The 20,840-nt window shown below is 35.8% G+C and overlaps 1 protein-coding gene across 3 annotated transcripts in view; it reads left to right on the top strand.

Annotated features, from left to right (window-relative positions):
- The first annotated feature begins 13,896 nt into the window (after positions 1-13,896).
- The window catches only part of LOC132562122 (src substrate protein p85-like), a 33,170-nt gene continuing 26,226 nt past the window's right edge, over positions 13,897-20,840 (top strand). For 2 of the 3 annotated variants that reach the window (XM_060226848.1, XM_060226846.1), the window contains exons 1-7: positions 13,897-13,983; positions 16,587-16,601; positions 16,797-16,908; positions 17,187-17,260; positions 17,766-17,895; positions 18,221-18,331; positions 18,607-18,661. In XM_060226848.1, the coding sequence (XP_060082831.1) occupies positions 16,819-16,908; positions 17,187-17,260; positions 17,766-17,895; positions 18,221-18,331; positions 18,607-18,661 (460 nt within the window). In that variant the 5' untranslated portion in view covers positions 13,897-13,983; positions 16,587-16,601; positions 16,797-16,818. The remainder of the gene's footprint in view (positions 13,984-16,586; positions 16,602-16,796; positions 16,909-17,186; positions 17,261-17,765; positions 17,896-18,220; positions 18,332-18,606; positions 18,662-20,840) is intronic. The other variant, XM_060226847.1, reaches the window with a different exon arrangement.

The raw sequence follows: 20,840 nt of genomic DNA, 5'->3' as shown, positions 1-20,840 counted from the left end.
TCCAATAGCGAGTGTACAACTATAAAATCATGAATTAGGTGGAAATGATAATTAATGTTTTAACACAGGATCAGTGCTTAGAAAGCAATATTATTATTGTTGACACCAGCATTCCTTGTTCAGTCAAACAAGATCACTCTACCTATCTATGGATGCCAGTAACTAATTAGAAGATGGTTTTACGAAAGATTTAAGCTTGTTACCAAAATCTCTTGATAATACCATTTCAATGTTGAATTGTGAACATTGTTTAAACAAAGTTTTCACATTTTTCTTAAAAAATTGTCTTAAACATTTTGCATATAAATATGTCCCGGTTGAAACAAAAAATTTGAGAAAAAAACAGAAATTTTGCTCTAAATTCTTTAACTTTTCAAATTGATGATGTTGTATAATGAATGAATCTACTTACCTGTTCACCTGTTGTCCTCTAGCTCAGTATGTATCCCAGTTATTGGGTCAACCCTAACAATGGTCAGCAATCAAACCTCTGTGGTTGTAACACTAAGCTAAGGAGGACGGACAAATAGTCGTGATATCTGTTGAAAACTGACCTTAACAAATCAGACCTATGTTCCTACTAATAGAAATCAAAATACCCTCACAAATCGCGGCCACGCTCACTCCGATAGAAATTGAAATAATAATTGGGAAAATTCTAGCCTAACTAAATTGCCTCTTTTGACTGCCTGTTTTCACAAACGATTCAATATCAACATGCTGTGTATGTATTGGCAGAGTTTTCAGCATACCTGTGTTTGTGTGACCTCTGACCTTCAGTTTAAGCAGTCAAGCAGGTGAGAAACAGCCTCCATGATTTAGATATGGAGGCATCTGATGAGACAGCCTGATGACAGACAGGACAGTTATGGACTGGACCATGGGATGGACAACAATTATACACCATATCAATTATGGCAAATGGCAATGTCAACTTACCTTAGCAAGAACTCTCACATATAGTCACCAAATTTTTATTAGGTTTTTTTTTGTTGTTGTAGAAGACAGTTTTATCACCTTATGTAAAATCTATGAAACGAAAAATCTTCATCATGTGTCTTACGAGACAATATCAAAACAAATATTCCTCTAGGAATTATTTCTTCATATTTCCCTCAAACAATTAATGGAATATTTATTTCTAACACTTTATCATAATCCTAGATTGTATTACACCTAACCAAATATAATACAATCTTAATTAAAACTCAACATATTTCCTCATAAAACAAAGAACATTTCAACCCTTTATAAGAGAATTCCAAAATTTTTATCTCCATTTTTAGTAATTTAAGAATGTTTTTGACATTGTAGAACATTTATCCTTTCAAAGTTCTGAAATACAATCACCAAAGACAGTCACAAATCTTTAGGAATACACTGATGTCTCATCTTATGAAATGAATGGAATTGACACCAGAGTAATATCTTTTCTGTGAGATTAAATGTCATATTTTTGCCCATCATCACAGGGAAACCTTTATCTACCTAATAACCTAACTGTTCAAGGTCCTAGGAGGTCAATGCAAATGAAATCATTTCTCTTATATGAATTACTAATAGATTTCTTTTCCTTTGGTGTGTCAATTATTTCTTTTTTCTTTTTTGGGGGAATATGTTTTGGAGAGGTAGGGGTTGGGTTCTTTCCTTATTCTTTTCAGTTTTTGTTATGAAAATTCTAATAACCAAACACAGATAAAATGACTTTGGTGTGGAATTAGCCAGAAAAATTAATATCATATCTGCTATGCAACTTTGAGATATGTGATATTACACCACCTTCTTTCATCCATCATACAGCCTCAAGGATTTCATTATCCAGAGCATATTTTTAATCATCCATAGATATATGGGTTCTTACCAGCTGTTCCTCTGTATTTAACCATAGACAACCATAGTTTCAGCCCTAAGTGTTCCTAGTGCTCATAGTCCTCTCTTGTCTATCATACGGAAACAAGAGACAAGTTACTGCTGCTTGTAATTTTGTTCCTATAATTAGACCAAACTTCCTTTCTACCCAAGAGATATATGGCACTTGTACCTGTCTAGTCTGGATTTCTATTCCACCACTGAAATAAATGGGTAACATATAAGCAAAGCCCTTGCTTTGTTTAAACCACATCAATAAATGGGGCTCATAACAGGCAAGGCCAAGCTCTCTTTCCAACACAAAGACATAAGGGGCTCATATCAGTCAAGTCCCAGCTTTCATCCAACCACAGAGAATAATGGGCTTTTGATAGCCAAGGCTAAGCTCTCTTTCCACCACAGAGATATATGGGGCTCATATCAGTCAAGTCCCAGCTTCCTTTCCATCACAGAGATATATGGGACTCATATCAGTCGAGATCCAGCTTTTTTCCAACCACAGAGAATAATAGGCTTTTGACAGCCAAGGCTGAGCTCTCTTTCCACCTCAGAGATATATGGGAATCATATCAGTCAAGTCTCTGCTTCCTTTCCATCACAGAGATATATGGGGATCATATCTGTCAAATCACTGCTTCCTTTCCATCACAGAGATCTATGGGGCTCATATCAGTGTAAATTTGATAGGTGTTGAAATAATGAGGGCGAATACCGGTTCCGGTTCCAGTTGTTTATTCGGTTTATTTAATTATAAAAACCCTACAACATAGCACACATAAAGCACATGAGCACGATCCTTTATAATACATATCAATACATTAAATATCACACATAATGTACATTATAGATCATATCACAGCTGTCATTATCTCAAAAGGGAGTTTACTATACACAATGTATATCTACTTGTAGTATATGGATACAAACGGGTAATACTTTGTAAATATAAAAAAAAAGGAATATAGCGATGCGCTATAGCCACGTACGTTATACCTTATTAAACTGCATTTAATAGAACGTTATGCTACAAACAATATGCAGAGTGAAAACCTACCCCAACAATGGGTCAATGGTCCTAAAGTAACATAGGGCTCATTAATCACATGAATATCATCAGGATCGTAGACGATCAACTGTAATAAAAACAACGCATATATAAGTAATTAAACAGTACGGGTCATTGAATATTTGTTTTGCATAAAACTACACATCATTACAAATGATGTTACACAAGATATATAACACCATTATCGATCTTTCAAAGCAATATATAAAAATATAACTTACAATTTACTGGACAAACGCCTCAAATGTCGAAAGGAGGTTTGAAACGTCCGTACTGGTCAACGTCCCCTTTGTCCACTAAAAAACCCGCCAAATACAGACAAAGACCAAAGAACGAAAACGAGACAATAACTGGACATACGTAGACACACTACGTCACATAGGTAAACTGGACATATAGACGCAACATATATACAGACATCTTAACGATAACAGACGACGCGAAAATTCAAACGATGCGACGCTAAACAACGGCGGCCAAAATTAGCTAAAAAAACCGACCCTATTACATCAGTCAAATCCCTGCTTCCTTTCCATCACAGAGATCTATGGAGATCATATCAGTAAAGTCCCTGCTTCCTTTCCATCACAGAGAAATTTGGGACTTACATCAGTTGAGTCCCTGTTTCCTTTCCATCACAGAGATATATGGGGCGCATATCAGTTCAGTGCTGCTTACTTTCCTTCACGGAGATATATGGAGCTCATATCAATCATGTCCCAAATTCCTTTCCATCACAGAGATATATGGGGCTCATATCAGTCAAATCCCTGATGCCATTCCATCACAGAGATATATGGAGCTTATATCAGTCAAGTCCCAAATTCCCTTCCATCACAGAGATATATCGGGTGCATATCAGTCACGTCTCTGCATCCTTTCCATCACAGAGATATATGGGGTTTATATCAGTAAAGTCACTGCTTCCTTTCCATCACACAGATATATTGGGCTCATATTAGTCAAGTCCCAGCTTCCTTTCCACCACACAGATATATGGGGATAATATCAGTCAAGTCTCTGCTTCCTTTCCATCACACAGATATATGGGGCTCATATTAGTCAAGTCCCAGCTTCCTTTCCATCACAAAGATATATGGGGATAATATCTGTCAAATCACTGCTTCCTTTCCATCACAGAGATATATGGGGCTCATATCAGTCAAGTCCCTGTTTCCTTTCCATCACAGAGATATATGGGGATAATATCAGTCAAGTCACTGCTTCCTTTCCATCACAGAGATATATGGGGCTCATATCAGTCAAGTCCCTGATTCCTTTCCATCACAGAGATATATGGGGATCATATCAGTCAAGTCTCTGCTTCCTTTACATCACAGAGATCTATGAGGCTAATATCAGTCAAGTCTCTCCTTCCTTTCCATCACAGAGATATATGGGGCTCATATCAGTCAAGTCTCTGCTTTCTTTCCATCATGGAGATATATGGGGCTTATATCAGTCAAGTCCAAAATTCCTTTCCATCACACAGATATATGGGGCTCCTATCAGTCAAGTCTCTGCTTCCTTTCCATCACAGAGATATATGGGGCTCATATCAGTCAAGTCTCTGCTTCCTTTCCATCACAGAGATATATGGAGCTTATATCAGTCAAGTCCCAAATTCCTTTCCATCACACAGATATATGGGGCTCATATCAGTCAAGTCTCTGCTTCCTTTCCATCACAGAGATATATGGGGCTCATATCAGTCAAGTCTCTGCTTCCTTTCCATCACAGAGATATATGAGGCTCATATCAGTCAAATCCCTGATGCCATTCCATCACAGAGATATATGAGGCTCATATCAGTCAAGTCTCTGCTTTCTTTCCATCATGGAGATATATGGAGCTCATATCAATCAAGTCCCAAATTCCTTTCCATCACAGAGATATATGGGGCTCATATCAGTCAAGTCCCTGCTTCCTTTCCATCACACAGATATATGAGGTTTATATCAGTCAAGTCACTGCTTCCTTTCCATCACAGAGATATATGGGGTGCATATCAGTCACGTCTCTGCATCCTTTCCATCACACAGATATATGGGGCTCATATCAGTCAGGTCTCTGCTTCCTTTCCATCACAGAGATATATGAGGCTCATATCAGTCAAGTCTCTGCTTCCTTTCCATCATTGAGATATATGGAGCTTATATCAGTCACGTCCCTACTTCCTTTCCATCACAGAGATATATGGGGCTCATATCAGTCAAATCAATGCTTCCTTTCCATCACAGAGATATATGGGTCTCATATAAGTCAAGTCTCTGCTTTCTTTTCATCATGGAGATATATGGAGCTTATATCAGTCAAGTCTATGCTTCCTTTCCATCACACAGATATATGGGGCTCATATCAGTCAGGTCTCTGCTTCCTTTCCATCACAGAGATATATGGAGCTCATATCAGTCAAGTCCATCACACAGATATATGGGCTTATCCTTTCCATCACACAGAGATATATGGGGCTCATATCAGTCACGTCTCTGCTTCCTTTCCATCACACAGATATATGGGGCTCATATCAGTCAAGTCTCTGCTTCCTTTCCATCAAACAGATATATGGGGCTCATATCAGTCAAATCCCTGCTTCCTTTCCATCACAGAGATATATGGGGCTCATATCAGTCACGTCCCTGCTTCCTTTCCATCACACAGATATATGGGGCTCATATCAGTCACCTCTCTGCTTCCTTTCCATCACAAAGATATATGGGGCTCATATCAGTCAAGTCCCTGCTTCCTTTCCATCACAGAGATCTATGGGGCTCATATCTGTCAAATCACAGCTACCTTTCCATCACAGAGATCTATGGAGCTCATATCAGTCAAATCCCTGCTTAATTTCCATCACAGAGATATATGGGGCTCATATCAGTAAAGTCCCTGCTTCCTTTCCATCACAGAGATATATGGGGCGCATATCAGTCACGTCTCTGCTTCCTTTCCATCACAGAGATATATGGGGATAATATCTGTCAAATCACTGCTTCCTTTCCATCACAGAGATATATGGGGCTCATATCAGTCAAGTCTCTGCTTCCTTTCCATCACAGAGATATATGGGGCTCATATCAGTCAAGTCTCTGCTTCCTTTCCATCACAGAGATATATGGGGATCTAATCGGTCAAGTCCCTTATGCCATTCCATCACAGAGATATATGGGGCTCATATCAGTCACGTCTCTGCTTCCTTTCCATCACAGAGATATATGGGGCTCATATCAGTCAAGTCTCTGCTTCCTTTCCATCATAGAGATATATGGGGCTCATATCAGTAAAGTCCCAGCTTCTTTTCTATCATACAAATATATATGGGTCTCATATAAGTCAAGTCCCATCTTCCTTTCCATCACAGAGATATATGGGGCTCATATCAGTCAAGTCTCTGCTTTCTTTCCATCATGGAGATATATGGGGCTTATATCAGTCAAGTCTCTGCTTCCTTTCCATCACAGAGATATATGGGGATCACATCTGTAAAAAATCACTGCTTCCTTTCCATCACAGAGATATATGGGGCTCATATCAGTCAAATCCCTGCTTCCTTTCCATCACAGAGATATATGGGGCTCATATTAGTCAAGTTCCAAATTCCTTTCCATCACAGAGATATATGGGGCTCATATCAGTCAAGTCCCAGCTTCCTTTCCATCACAGAGATATATGGGGCTCATATCTGTCCAATCCCAGCTTCCTTTCCATCACAGAGATATATGGGCCTAATATTAGTCAAGTCTCTCCTTCCTTTCCATCACAGAGTTATATGGGGCTCATATCAGTCAAGTCCTTGGTTAATTTCCATCACAGAGATATATGGGGTTTATATCAGTAGAGACACTGCTTCCCTTCCATCACAGAGATGTATGGGGATGATATTAGTCAAGTCCCTGTTCCTTTCCGTCACAGAGATATATGAGGCTAATATCTGTCAAGTCTTTGCTACTTTTCCATCAAAGAGATCTATGTGGCTCATATCAGTCAAGTCCCTGATGCCATTCCATCACAGAGATATATGAGGCTAATATCAGTCAAGTCCTGCTTTCCATCATAGAGATATATGGGGCTCATATCAGTAAAGTCCCAGCTTCTTTTCTATCATCAGAGATATATGGGGCTCATATTAGTCAAGTTCCAAATTCCTTTCCATGACAGAGATATATGGGGCTCATATCAGTCACGTCTCTGCTTCCTTTACATCACAAAGATATATGGGGCTCATATCAGTCAAGTCCCTGATGCCATTCCATCACTAAGATCTATGGGGCTCATATCAGTCAAGTCCCTACTTCCTTTCCATCACAGATATATAAGGGGCAAATATCAGTCAAGTCACTGCTTCCTTTACATCACAGAGATATATTGGGCTCCCATATCACAGTATATGGGGTTCAAGTCACTCATCTTCCTTTCCATCACAGAGATATATGGGGTTCATATCAGTCAGGTCCCAGCTTCCTTTCAATCACAGAGATATATTGGGCGGATATCAGTGAAGTCCCTGCTTAATTTCCATCACAGAGATATATGGGGATCATATAAGTCAAGTCCCTGTTTCCATTCATGCATAGAGATATATTGAGATCATATCAGTCAAGTCATTGATGCCTTTTTCATCAGAGAGATACATGGGGCTCATCCTTTCCATCACAGATATATGATATATGGGGCTCATATTCAGTCAAGTATATGGGGCTCATATCAGTCAGGTCTCTGCTTCCTTTCCATCACAGAGATATATGAGGCTCATATCAGTTCAGTGCTGCTTACTTTCCATTACGATGATATATGGAGCTCATATCAATTAAGTCCCAAATTCCTTTCCATCACAGAGATATATGGGGCTCATATCAGTCAAGTCCATGCTTCCTTTCCATCACACAGATATATTGAGCGGATATCAGTCAAGTCCCTGCTTCCTTTCCATCACAGAGATATATGGGGCTCATATCAGTCAAGTCCTTGCTTTCTTGCCATCACAGAGATATATAGGGCTCATATCAGTCAATTCCCTGCTTCCTTTCCATCACACAGATATATGAGGCTCATATCAGTCAAGTCCCTGCTTCCTCTCTATCACACAGATATATGGGGCTCATATCAGTCAAGTTCCTTTTTCCTGTCCATCACACAGATATATGGGGCTCATATCAGTCAAGTCCCTGCTTACATTCCATCACAGGGATATGTGGGGCTCATATCAGTCAAGTCCCAGTTTCTTTCTCCCATGGTGATCTATAGGGCTCCTTAGTGGGAGTTCCTTGAAGGAAAAGATCGTTAAAATGATTTATTTATAATATCAAATTGTAATGGCAATGTTAATCTATGTATTTCCTTTTTGAAAACTTTAAAACAGCAATTAATAGGAAAACAATCCTATATAACATTTACCCTGCCTAAAAGGCCATCACAGAGTCTGTGACTCTAAGTTGTCTAGTATCAAGGCAATTATCCAGCCTGTATAAAACATTTGTAGGCATTTTGTAATAAAATTGCCAAAAAACATAGATGGGCTTATTGTCAGACATGGACTTATTGCTGAATAAATGCAGAAATATCAAACTTTTAAAAGTATTACATCCAGCTGTGAGCATACCACTAAACAACACTAGAGAAAAAGCTCTATGAGTTTAACATTTATACACTGTGCAAAAATATTTATGTCAACAAAACGAATAGTTATTATTAAGTTACATTTTAATCAAATATTCCCAAAAGAATAAACATAAGCACTGAACTATATTTGAATGATAATAACAAAGTCAAATTTTGTCATTTATAGTTATTAGATAAACTATGATTGCCCACTGGAAATATTTCACACATTGTACTCCCAAATTATGATAATTTGTGTGAACATTACAAAGTTTACACCCCATTCCTCAAGCAGAAAGGTGATTAAACTATTTTGAATTGATAATCAACTACCTTCTCTCTGGCTTTCCGTTGCCAAGGGGATTGTTGCTTTGGAATATATGTTGACAAATTCAATTAAGTGCCTTTATGTTGTCACCATTGGAAGCCAAATACAACCCCAAGGGGAAGAAGGTTTGGTAGCCTTGTCCAGAAATCTGTCACACTACTTCAATAACATTTGATATAGGTCAGAATTCATCATACAGGGGGATCTTGTTCATTTACATAGGGTACACAACACGACTTAATTATATCTGGGGTTTCTAAACTCAGAAAGTGATCCTTTTGACACCTCTAAGCTCAAGGAAGTAAGCACTGTACATTGTGGTCAAATAATATCACTTAAGACTAAGAATTTGTCCTTAAAATATAACTCTGAGTTGGTCAAACAAACACCCTATTGAAAAATTTTGTGTTACCGGTAATTTTGACTTGACTAAACTGAAAAGTTGTTGACATGTTTGCAATTTCTTATGACTTTACCTTATATGGTAACACCAAATAAAGGCCTTGTGTCCAAAAAGAGACTAATTGTCCTACACAGTATCCATATATAGTGTGCTATGTCTCCTATATTGTAAAATGCAATGCCAAATTATCATAGAAAAACATTAAAGTTTCATAACAGGTACCAACCTTGTCTGTCAAAACTCCTTATATAATGAGAGCCTAGATACAGATATGCATGGCTAGTGTCCAGTGTTTCATTAGTATTCTAGGTCCTTTACTCATTAGGTACAAAGTATTAGCTATCTAGTGAGCTAGCCATAATTACTAACATATAAAAATAACCTTTGTTGGCTGTCAAAATTTGTTTGTCATTTGCCCACATCATTAAAGATACTGGATATCAGATTTAGCAGCATCAAAATTTAGAGAGATTCCTCTTGTTGGTAAATATGTAATTTCTGTCAAAAATCATACTACAAAATATTGTTTATTTTAAATTCAAGAATTAAAGTTTATCAAGAGAGCATCATTGATATGAAAGGCAGGCAGGTCAAGTAAAATTTAAGTCCACGATTTTATTACCGTTACAGAAACAAGTAGTTTAAATATTTGTCTAGAAAATCAATATCAATGTTAAAAGTACATGTACACCCTACAGCATTTATCAATTTTTTTGATAAACACAAGCTTGTCAATAACATGTATGATATCTTGACACACAGAAAAAATGATTTTCTCTATGCTGTTTCAATGAACAATGACTAGTGGGATTTATAGGTATGCTAATGAACAAGTGTTTTCAATAATTTTTTATAAAAATTATTTGTTTACTTGGTTATTGCCTAAACAATGGCTGGCATCATTTTGAGCCAAGTGTCTCCTTTGAGTAGCTAGTAGCTATCTCACTAAACATTATATGTTGTCCATGGACACATGACAGTACAAACCAGCCTGTTTCTCAGCTGCCTAAGAAACAAAAACTGTCAGAGGTACCGAGTGTCAAACAGCACACCTGGTTCTTCACCTGTGGTTGCTAAATCCAACACTCTACACTTAAATCATAACTAGGCATTAAAAAAAAGTAGCCATATCGTCTTTGGTTCCTCACTTTATTTTTGACATTGTTGATACTAAATGCATGTCTCTAAATGTTATCACCTTAATGGTGTTCAGTGAGGCAGCTCCCTACAACTACTAGGAGACCCAGACTCAAAATGACCCTAGCTATTCATGGAGCAATAGATCCAACAAAATCACCTGAATGTTCATCACTGAATTTTACTGTCATTTCTTATATACAACAAAGTACACATAAATGATGTATGACCAAATGGAGGCATTGGAACCTATTAATTTTACCAAAAAGCATTGAAATTATTTCCTTGACTTACGACTCTGAACCTACCCTGCTAACTTCTGAATCAAAATTCTTGATATAAGAGAATGAAATCTGTGTTTTGTGAATGTCTAAACTCTGAAGCATTGGTAAGTAACTGGGGCCTGTCAATCACTTTAGTCTTTACAACCAACTGAGGACTGCCATTATCTTGAGGTTTAATAAACCAATTTCAGTAACTTATGATGGTAAAATAATTTTACTTATTTTTAATACAAATAAAAAAAACAGAGCTGGGGAGAATTATCAAACGTCAGCTTAAATATGTTTAGACAATTCAATAAACACAATTTCCATTCCAAATGAAGGGAAAAGTAAAAATAAAAATTGAAGTAAAAACCTCTGGACAATAACTAACCTGTCAAGTGTGTTATTCAGTATGTAATTTAAGAACACTTTTACAATATGATAGTTGTGTTAATAAGAAAATTTTACAATGGCTTGTTCAGAATATAGCCTTAATTTACCACCTGAGCAGATTTTGCATCAAGGGAGGAAACTCCTATAGATAGAAATATCATAATTGAGACTGCTACAGATAATAACTGGAAGTTGCTTTCAAAGGAAGATGAATAACTTTTCATTATACAGAAACTTGAGATTTGCATATATAGAAGGACTTTACTCGTCTATGCAATGAATAAGCAGAGAATAGTAATGATCTGAAAATGATAGCTAAACTGAAGCAAATAAATAAAAAATGACTTTCAGAAAGCCTGTATCTCTCAACTTTATATTCAGCATGAAAACTAATAATTATGAATTTTCTTTATGTCACTTTCCAAGATCCTATAAACACCATTTTTTTTTTTTTTTTTTTTCCTTTTTCTTAATGCACTTGTGCATGTTGCCTGCCCAAAGTATATATGTGTACATGACTTTTTTTCCACGACATAAAATTGATAGATGTTTTTAAGCAAAAACAATATTTTTTATATATATCCAGGGTATATCTAATAGCATGTTATTGCTTAATGTTTCTTCAGGAACATCTTTCATATTCAAAAATAAAAATATAATGAATAATTTGGAGTTCTTAAGTGGGTATTTGTCGAAGTGAAAACATACCACATGTATGGGTAACATTGAGTGGGAATCTGAACTTTAATGCCACAAGAACTTGCAATACTCAGTCAAAAATGATTGGCTGATCAAGATTCTGAAAATGCAGGCAAGTAACAAATCATGAAGGAAATAGCTGCTGGCTTACAGATTGTTTTTTTTTTACCTCAAATTCACCACACTATCCAATCAAGCTTTGGGTAGCTGTCGTCAACAGTAGTACATGATTACACATTGATATACCATTTAATGCCAGTGAATTTTTTTTTCACGTTTTACAAAGTACAAGAATTTTTCCAAGTATATCAGAAAATCCCGCTATATTATTTATAAAGACATGGGCTGCTGTAATAATATGGGAGTAAAAATACCAATGCATAGGACATAGTATCATTAAAATCGAACAATAATAAAACACCTACCCGGACATGGCTAAAATAATGCAGTATGTTATGAACATGTGTATTTATTCAGATTGCCAATACTGTGTACTATTTCAGGATAGCCAAGTAAAGTTGCATATTAGGGTTTTTTTTATATCCAGTGCTTTTTGATATTGTATGGAATCTCTAAAAAATAAACTTTGAACAACTAGTTTGCTAAACAATTATTCTGACCTTCAAAATTTCCTTTCAAGATTTTATGTGAAAATTAAAAAAAATATTCAGTTCTGAATAATTCAAAAGAATTATTTGAAATTCATTTTGCTAAAAACTTGTTTAAACATTGTAAGATTTTAAGATATGAGTACATCCGACTCCTAATCCCTTTTGGGATTTTCCTCCTTTGGACTCATTTATATCGAACTTCTGACAATGTCCCTCGTCGGAGGGACATTAGTCAAACGTCCGATATGAAGGAGGAAATCCCGAAAGGGATTAATCAGGCTCCCCGTTTACCGGAGTTTTTTTTATTTATGTGATTGGAAACCCTTTCATTTGTCTTACATAGCTCCTTGTTTCAAACACGAAAATATATCCACTTCAACATGGACAGTTCCAAAGATTCTCGATTTAGCTGTGAGCATCAAATCTTTTACACGAGGTTGGAATGCTTACGAAATTACAGTGAAATGATGACTAAACCAATTGAGTGAAGCCATAAAAAGGCAGTTCAAAATGATAAATATAAGTGTATTTATCAAACTTTTTATCAAAATTCTTTAACTTTTAGGCAATCCCTATTTTCAGAGACGTATGTGTTATATATGTCTCTGCTATTTTTTTTATATTATATATGAAATTCTGTGGACCAATGCGAGTTTTTAACTAGAGGCTAAAGTGCGACATATTTTTCTAAATCACTTTTTTTATAACCTGTCATTATGTTTACTGCATAGAAAATCATAATATTCTAAACAGAGGGGTCCCAGGATTGGTGATTGGTACTAGCAATGTCTTAGTTTCTAGTTCATATCGTAGCGATTCGGGAACTTCTCTACTTTCAGGTAGCAGTAAACAGTTAATTTGCATTTTTCCTGAAATTATTTGTCATGTTTGAGATATACAGGTATAGCAGATTGGTTATGGAAAATACATCATTACATGTATATATATTTATAAACTATATAACAATTACATTAACAGTAGAGAGATGAAATTTGTGTAAAAAAAAAATTCCTCTGATTTCTGACATTTGATTGCCATGGTTACCTACTGAAAAAATGCTAAAAATGCAAAAATACTGCTAATTCCAACCCAACACTACAACTTTCTGGGAGAAATTTAATTCTAAACACCTATCTTACAATCAACAACACTGTCATGGTAACAAAGTACTTACATTTCAGCAAATTCCAACTCGGAAATTCTTCATAACATGACCACATGTGAACACTATGAAAATTTCACTTCCTGTAAAGCTAGTTTTTGGTGCGTAGACACAGATTCGAGACTGCCCAAATAGTAATCTCCAACACAAAGCTAAAATATTATCCTGAAAAAAATGAAACCCCACATTGTCCACTTTAAGATGACAGAACCAATTTTAGCAAGGATTTTTTTTTTCATTTTCACCCATGGCCACACCGAGATACTGTGTACTGCTACCTCACTGTTCGTCAGTCACAACTACTTCCGGTCGAAAAGTACGAAACTATCGCCTAAAAGTCATGTGACATGACAGGAAGTAGGAAGTCCATCGTGCCCACAAGGAAGAAGACAGTCAGGAAGATAACAAACACTTGGGACGAATATTCAAAGACAAGTTGGATTATTTAACTGTAAGTCTTGAACGAAAATAGAAGTAGCATTATAATGCACTTCCGCAATAAACACAACTAGCGTTCGTTTTAAATCAGCATTTAGTTTAACAGCCCATTCAATGATATGATGATGATTCATGTCGAGGTTTGTTAAGCGGTAAAAAAGAAGAGTCTTGAAGAGTGTAAAAGTATAGAGTACGTAAAACAGTGGCATGATAGAATTATCCTTGTCCAAATAAAGATATGATAACATTGACATATTTTGAATCTGGATCAGATAATACAGCAATAAATCGAAGAAAACATCTGGAGAACCCGCCATATCAAAGTTACTGTAGGACATAGTAAGTTTAGATAACATGAGTCAGACAGTGCCTGGAAAGAGTGAAGCTTTATTTGGCCACATTTATCAAGAAAGTATCAAGAAAAATAAAATAAGGTATCCAAATATGTTGGCTGATGGGCAATGGCTAGCAGTAGTACTTCAAGGAATGAAAATATGACACACTAAATGAAGTGGTCTATCCCACAATTATTGTGATGTTGACGTTTTAAGGGCTTGTGTTTATGTTATAGAGTCATGATATTAGTTGGCCTCATATGCTGGATAGTTACGAGAAATAAAGAAATTTTAATTGGTGCCAATTTCATTTATGTATAATCGTCTTAATGTTAAAGGGATATTCTGCCCAAGTAAGGATTTCTTGAGATGTTTTTTGAGAAAATTGTACCAAAGCATTTACTTACATTCATATGGAAATTGTGTGACTTTATTTCCCAAAAAACTCAACTTTCGCAATATATTTGAGGAAATTTCATTTAGCTCTTGCTAGATCTGTTTACAAATGTTCACACTGCCCTGATGATGTCACAACAGGTTTGCACCTGTGTAATACATTGTAAAGAAATGGAAATGGTGACTCCTATGGAGACACCTTAAGGGCAAAACAAAATGGTTTCTATGTCAGAGAAAAAATTTGAGAAAGTCGAAATAGGCAAGACAAAACACATACATCACAATTGGCAAAAAGCACAAGAGGTGGCTACAGTTTATGGAAGAGAACAGCCAGTGCAAAACAAGCGAAGATGCAACACAGATGATGTTGGACAATTGATCGTCTGATATAGTTTTTTTTTTCAAAACAATCATGTCATAAACATGCTATATTTACACATTCTCTTTTTATACTGGTAAGAGGGTGTTTCCACCAATTTCGTAAGGAAAACAAATTCAGGAAAGCAGAAACATTGTCAAGAATTTTTCATTAACATTAGCTTTGGATGGTACATAGTACCTATGCTCCATGCCTTTCCTCTTACAGAATATTTTTTCTCTGTTGTATCAGGTTGTGTTCATAGTCAGGTGCCAAAGGATGGCACCCAAGAGCTTTGCTCTTATAGTTTTGCATCTTTGAATGAGCAACATTTTCTATATTGACCATAGATTTCTGGTGTAGAGAATGCTCATAATGAAGGAACCCAGGCATGTGTTTTCAGAGCAGTTCACTATAGCACTGATTAAACTAGATCAAGGTTTATAACTGTCAATGTTATATTATACAAGAGGAAATTGGGCAACATGCAAGTTATCTTATTACCCTGATCTTAAAATCAATGAATTTTTTACTTGGATATTTGAGTCCTGGACTCATGCTTTTCCTGTGGGACTCACTCAGATTTTGAGAGCACACTCTATCTCATAATTTTAAAATTTGTGGTTTTTATTCAACTAAAAAAATTAATGAAAATGTCTGAGTATATGCATTATTTTTAGTAGGTTGATAAAAATATGTAAAATCAGATCAGATCAGCTTGCAAAGTTAGATACCTGACAAATTATAAAAAGTGAAGTAAGCCTCTGGTCAATGCCAATAACATAAATAGATATTGTTCAACTTGATATTTGGTATCTTTTAAATGATTTTTATGTTAAACAATTCTTAAGTTTGTTCTTTATCATGATGTACATCATGAAGAAGAAGCTATATAAGTCTGGAGAAAAGAACGGCTGCTTATGTATTGGTAGAAGTTAATATTGATGAATCGGTATAGAGATTATGTTTCATTGCTGTTTACAAAGCTTACATATAAATCTTACAATAATTTGATATACATGATAAATAGTGATAGCCTGGATACAATGAAATCATCGAACTGTAAAGGGAAATAGTGTTGCTCTTTGAATATACACATGCTAACTTTCCATGTTCTATATTGATCATGTGTTTACTGAAGTGCAGCTTGAAGTTGTATCATCTGGCAGATCTAAATGTATCAATATAAATTGTATAAGTGACATGGTAACACAATTTCTTACGGTGGTCATGCATTTACAACCCACAACCAGCAGTTTTTACAGTTGATGTTAATAGTGAATACCTGAAGTGATCATTGTGATACATATACCCCTTTCATAAGCAAGGCCTGTGTGAATCTCTTGCATATTGATCTCATTGTTATCGAAAAAGTTAGGTGTTCAAACTATCTATCAATCCAAACTGGCCTTAGGTTACTGTGATCTATCGACCTCCACCGTAAGAAGTGTTGATGTCATTGGGACCAAATGCCCAGTTATGTTCCAGTAATGCACCATTAACAGTTCTGTCATGATTTAATTTCAGCTAAAACTGTGAGAGGTAAGTTAAAAACATCTTTCATCGTGTTTTTTTTATTGCTTGTCATTAAAAGAGTGTATTTGAAGTTTTGTTTTATGCTCCGTACATCTGATAGCAAAATCTCTTATAATAAAAGATCATTTTGAAGCACTCCCATTCATTGTCAACAATCAAGATCTATTTGAAATGTTTGATTTCTATCTTATGATTTTACAGTGACATACAAAATAGACACGACATGTGGAAGTCAGGTGTAGGACACAACATCAAATCAAATGCCCCACCTGCAGATGAAGATGATGAGTGGGAGACTGATCCAGATTTTGTTGTAAGTTCAAGTGAAGAGATATTTGTAAGATCATTATGTAGTGAAGAGATAACATATTTATCTGAACTTTTTTGTAAGTTCTTGTGCAGAGATTGTAAAGGACACTTGTCATTGTAAAGAAATTAGATTAGATTTATCCTAGTACAATCTCATCAAAAGACATGATTAAATAAGATAGCTCTAATTATGGGATTCACCTGCACACTTTTTGTAATTTCTTTGAAAATGAAAGAAACTTCATTCAAAGTTCATATTAAATTCTTTAACATTATTTTCAGAATGATGTGAGTGAGGTTGACCAGAGATGGGGGGCCAAGACAATAGAAGGATCAGGTCACCAAGCCTCTATCAGGTATATAGATCTAAGCATTATATATTTTGTAACATTCCCCCCAAAAATATAATAGGTTATATAAATCATTTTGTTGGCCTCGATTGAAGTGTGAGAGGTCTTAATGTGGGAGGAAACCGGAGTACTCATGGAAAACCTATGTGGCTAAGCAGGTGACTCTATCCCTTATCATGTCCTATAAAGGATTCAAACCCAGGTCACCTATGTGAAAGGCAAGTTTGCTACTATATGTTATCAAATATTTCATGATTGAAAACCACTTTTTACATAATTTTTTGTCATATAGGTAAAGATGTACATTGTTGTAGATGAAATTTTAATGAATAAATCTCCCACTTCACCTCATGTCTGATGGTTCACCTGTGATAGTAACAAAAAAGGGAGATTTCAATGGCAAGTAGTTATATGACTTCAGTAATTGTTAATATCAAACATTAGTGATCAAAACCTCTAAATGAACAATTGCGAAATGTACAAACACTCTCATTTATTTTCAAATATTTAGAATGGAAGATCTAAGGAAAAATGTTGCCATTGATGATAAAAACATCAAAAAAGAAGAGTTTGAAAAAGGACCCAAGTCATCATATGGATATGGTGGCAAGTTTGGTGTACAGAAAGATCGTATGGACAAGGTAGGGTGTAACATCAGTTGTCCTAAAAGTACACAAGAATTGATGACACGTGAAAGTATACACGAGAACTGATGATACATTTGAAGAACATGTGAGAAGTTATGCCATTCGAAAAACACATGAGAAAATGATGACACATTTGAAAAATGCACTGACTTTTTTTAATTGTTGTACTGAAAAAATAAATTAGGAAGGTATTACTGTTTTATGTAAGGTGACAACCTCATATCTTACATAAAGCTCTTTGATCTGGTACAAGAGTAATAGGTGAATTGTACATATTCAAGAGCTAAATTTTCTTACAAATGTTTCTAATTTTGAACAGGTTGCTGTGGGAAATGAATATGTAGCTAGTTTAGAGAAGCACAGTAGTGTGGCTGATACAGCAAAGGGCTTTGGTGGCAAGTTTGGAGTTCAGCAGGATCGACTAGATCAGGTATAAGCCTCTATAGAGGAAACACGGACCAGATTACTATCATCAAAAAATCATCTCTTTCAATTTCAAAAAAAGTTGTTCATTTAATGATTATTTTAGAAGTTAGGTAATGATATATCGTAAAAGTCCTTGAATTGGAGTGCGCAAGTTATGAATGCCTCTTACAAAGAATTTGAATTTATCATAAATATTTAAGTAGCCTTTGGAACCCCTCAGATAATATTTTCAGAAAATCTGTTTATATGTCACTCAAGTGCCTAAATTTGCAATTTCAGTCAGCAGTAGGCTATGAATATTCAGGGAAAACGGAGAAGCACGCATCACAAACAGGTAAACTGCCACTAATGACTGATCTGTAATACAACTCGAGGGTGGTGCCTAGTTGTGTAATACTGTGCTTTTCTATAGTCCTATGTAACACTCTCTGAGGGCGGCCCCTAGTTGTGTAACACTGTGTGTGTTTATAGTCATATGTAACACTCCCTGAGGGTGGTCCCTAGTTGGGTAACACTGTGTGTGTCTATAGTCACATGCACCACTCCCTGAGGGTGGTCCCTAGTTGTTTAACACTGTGTGTGTCTATAGTCATATGTACCACTCCCTGAGGGAGGTCCCTAGTTGTGTAACACTGTGTATGTCTGTAGTCATATGTAACACTCCCTGAGGGCGGTCCCTAGTTGTGTAACACTGTGTGTGTCTATAGTCATATGTAACACTCCCTGAGGGTGGTCCCTAATTGTGTAACACTGTGTATGTCTAAAGTCCAATGTAACACTCCTTGAGGACAGTCCCTAGTTGTGTAAAACTGTGTGTGTCTATAGTCATATGTAACACTCCCTGAGGGTGGTCCCTAATTGTGTAACACTGTGTATGTCTAAAGTCCAATGTAACACTCCTTGAGGACAGTCCCTAGTTGTGTAACACTGTGTGTGTCTATAGTCATATGTAACACTCCCTGAGGGCAGTCCCTAGTTGTGTAACACAGTGTGTGTCTATAGACATTTGTACTGGTAACACTGCCTGTGGATTTTGAGTGATATCTGTTCCAAAATTTTGAATATAAACTTATCTTTTCCATATTGCTCAAATGCAATGATAATTTTGCATTAAATATGAATATTTTGATTTCATTTAGGAGATAGTATGCTGGATTACATGCTTGTACTGTAGATAATATCATGAATATGGGCTTTTAACATGAATTAAAGTAGTTGATCCAATTGATTGATAATTTAAGATGTCATATTTATCACATTCTGAAATTATAAACACAAAAAAGCCTAGTTCCTTGGGAGAATTTAAATGAACTGGAACATGCCACTAAGGCTGTCATGATTGTTCTTTCTGCTAGATAATATTATATCAGATTATGCCACGTCATTATCGTAAATTTCGCCAATGTCAATGTTGATCATCTGCCTTAATAAGAAAGATATCATGGCTATATATAAAACATCAAAATTATCGCCATGACAACCTAATGATGATTCCTGAGTATACTGGGGATTAGATCATGAAAATTATGCAATTAAAAAATGTGTTACATGAACATTATTTTAGATTGTTAGGTATGGTAAACATTAGTTAAGTTCCGGAATGTGGATTACAGATTGCGACTTGAAATGATTACCGATTGATATTTGTTAAACTCTTCATGAATCTTACAATTATTGAGACAATCTTGACATGATTATCTTTTGAAAATGTGAATTGTCATAATATTTTTCTTTGACAAAACACATGCCGAGATCCTGTGGTCTGTATATATTTCATGTGGTATATCAATAACTTAATTAGCTTGTAATACAGAATTGGGGCCTCAAGTTATATCAGCTGGTTCGAGCAGGATGCTCCAGCAAGATGTGAAAGAAATCACACTACATCAGTTTTAATTAAGTGACATGTATGTGTATAATCTGATGCTTTCAATTGCTTATGATGGTCATTTAAATACTGCTACCCACAGCATAACATCAATATGAATAGTGACCACGTGGGGTGATTATCGCGACACGTATGCCTTTTAGTAGTTGAACATGCAGTCTCACAGTGTTTTTATGCTAAGAGCATTTTCAATGCTCTTCAGCATGTTGCTGTCGCCCCTGGCCCTGAGTATCAGTACTTCGTTTTCATTGGTTCATAAATCGAAAGTTTACTCCTACTCCATCTGCCGGACATTACCGTAATCATTGGATTATCGCCCCTACAAGTTGCTGATGCTAGTCATTAAATGAAACAACCTTATCGACGTTTTCTTCATTACTTGTACATCAAGAAAACGTTTTGTGTTGTGTATTAATGATAATCAGACATCGAAATTTGTAAATACAATGACAAAGACTCACATTTTATGGTGGTAAATTTTGCGAGGCGATGCCAATATGGCGGCTTAACTTTCTTTTCCGCGTGATGCATTGTGGGTGTCATATATCTTTCTTTTTTTTCTTTTTCGAAAATTTTCATCACGTTTAATACTGTTGAAAACTTTTGAAAATACTGAAATATGTAG

The sequence above is a fragment of the Ylistrum balloti genome, unplaced genomic scaffold, assembly GCF_031769215.1.
Source record: "Ylistrum balloti isolate Yb309-2 unplaced genomic scaffold, AGI_CSIRO_Ybal_v1 Utg371348, whole genome shotgun sequence".
NCBI lineage: Eukaryota > Metazoa > Mollusca > Bivalvia > Pectinida > Pectinidae > Ylistrum > Ylistrum balloti.
The sequence above is the reverse complement of the archived record's forward strand: the minus strand, read 5'-3'. Positions and strand labels throughout refer to the sequence as shown.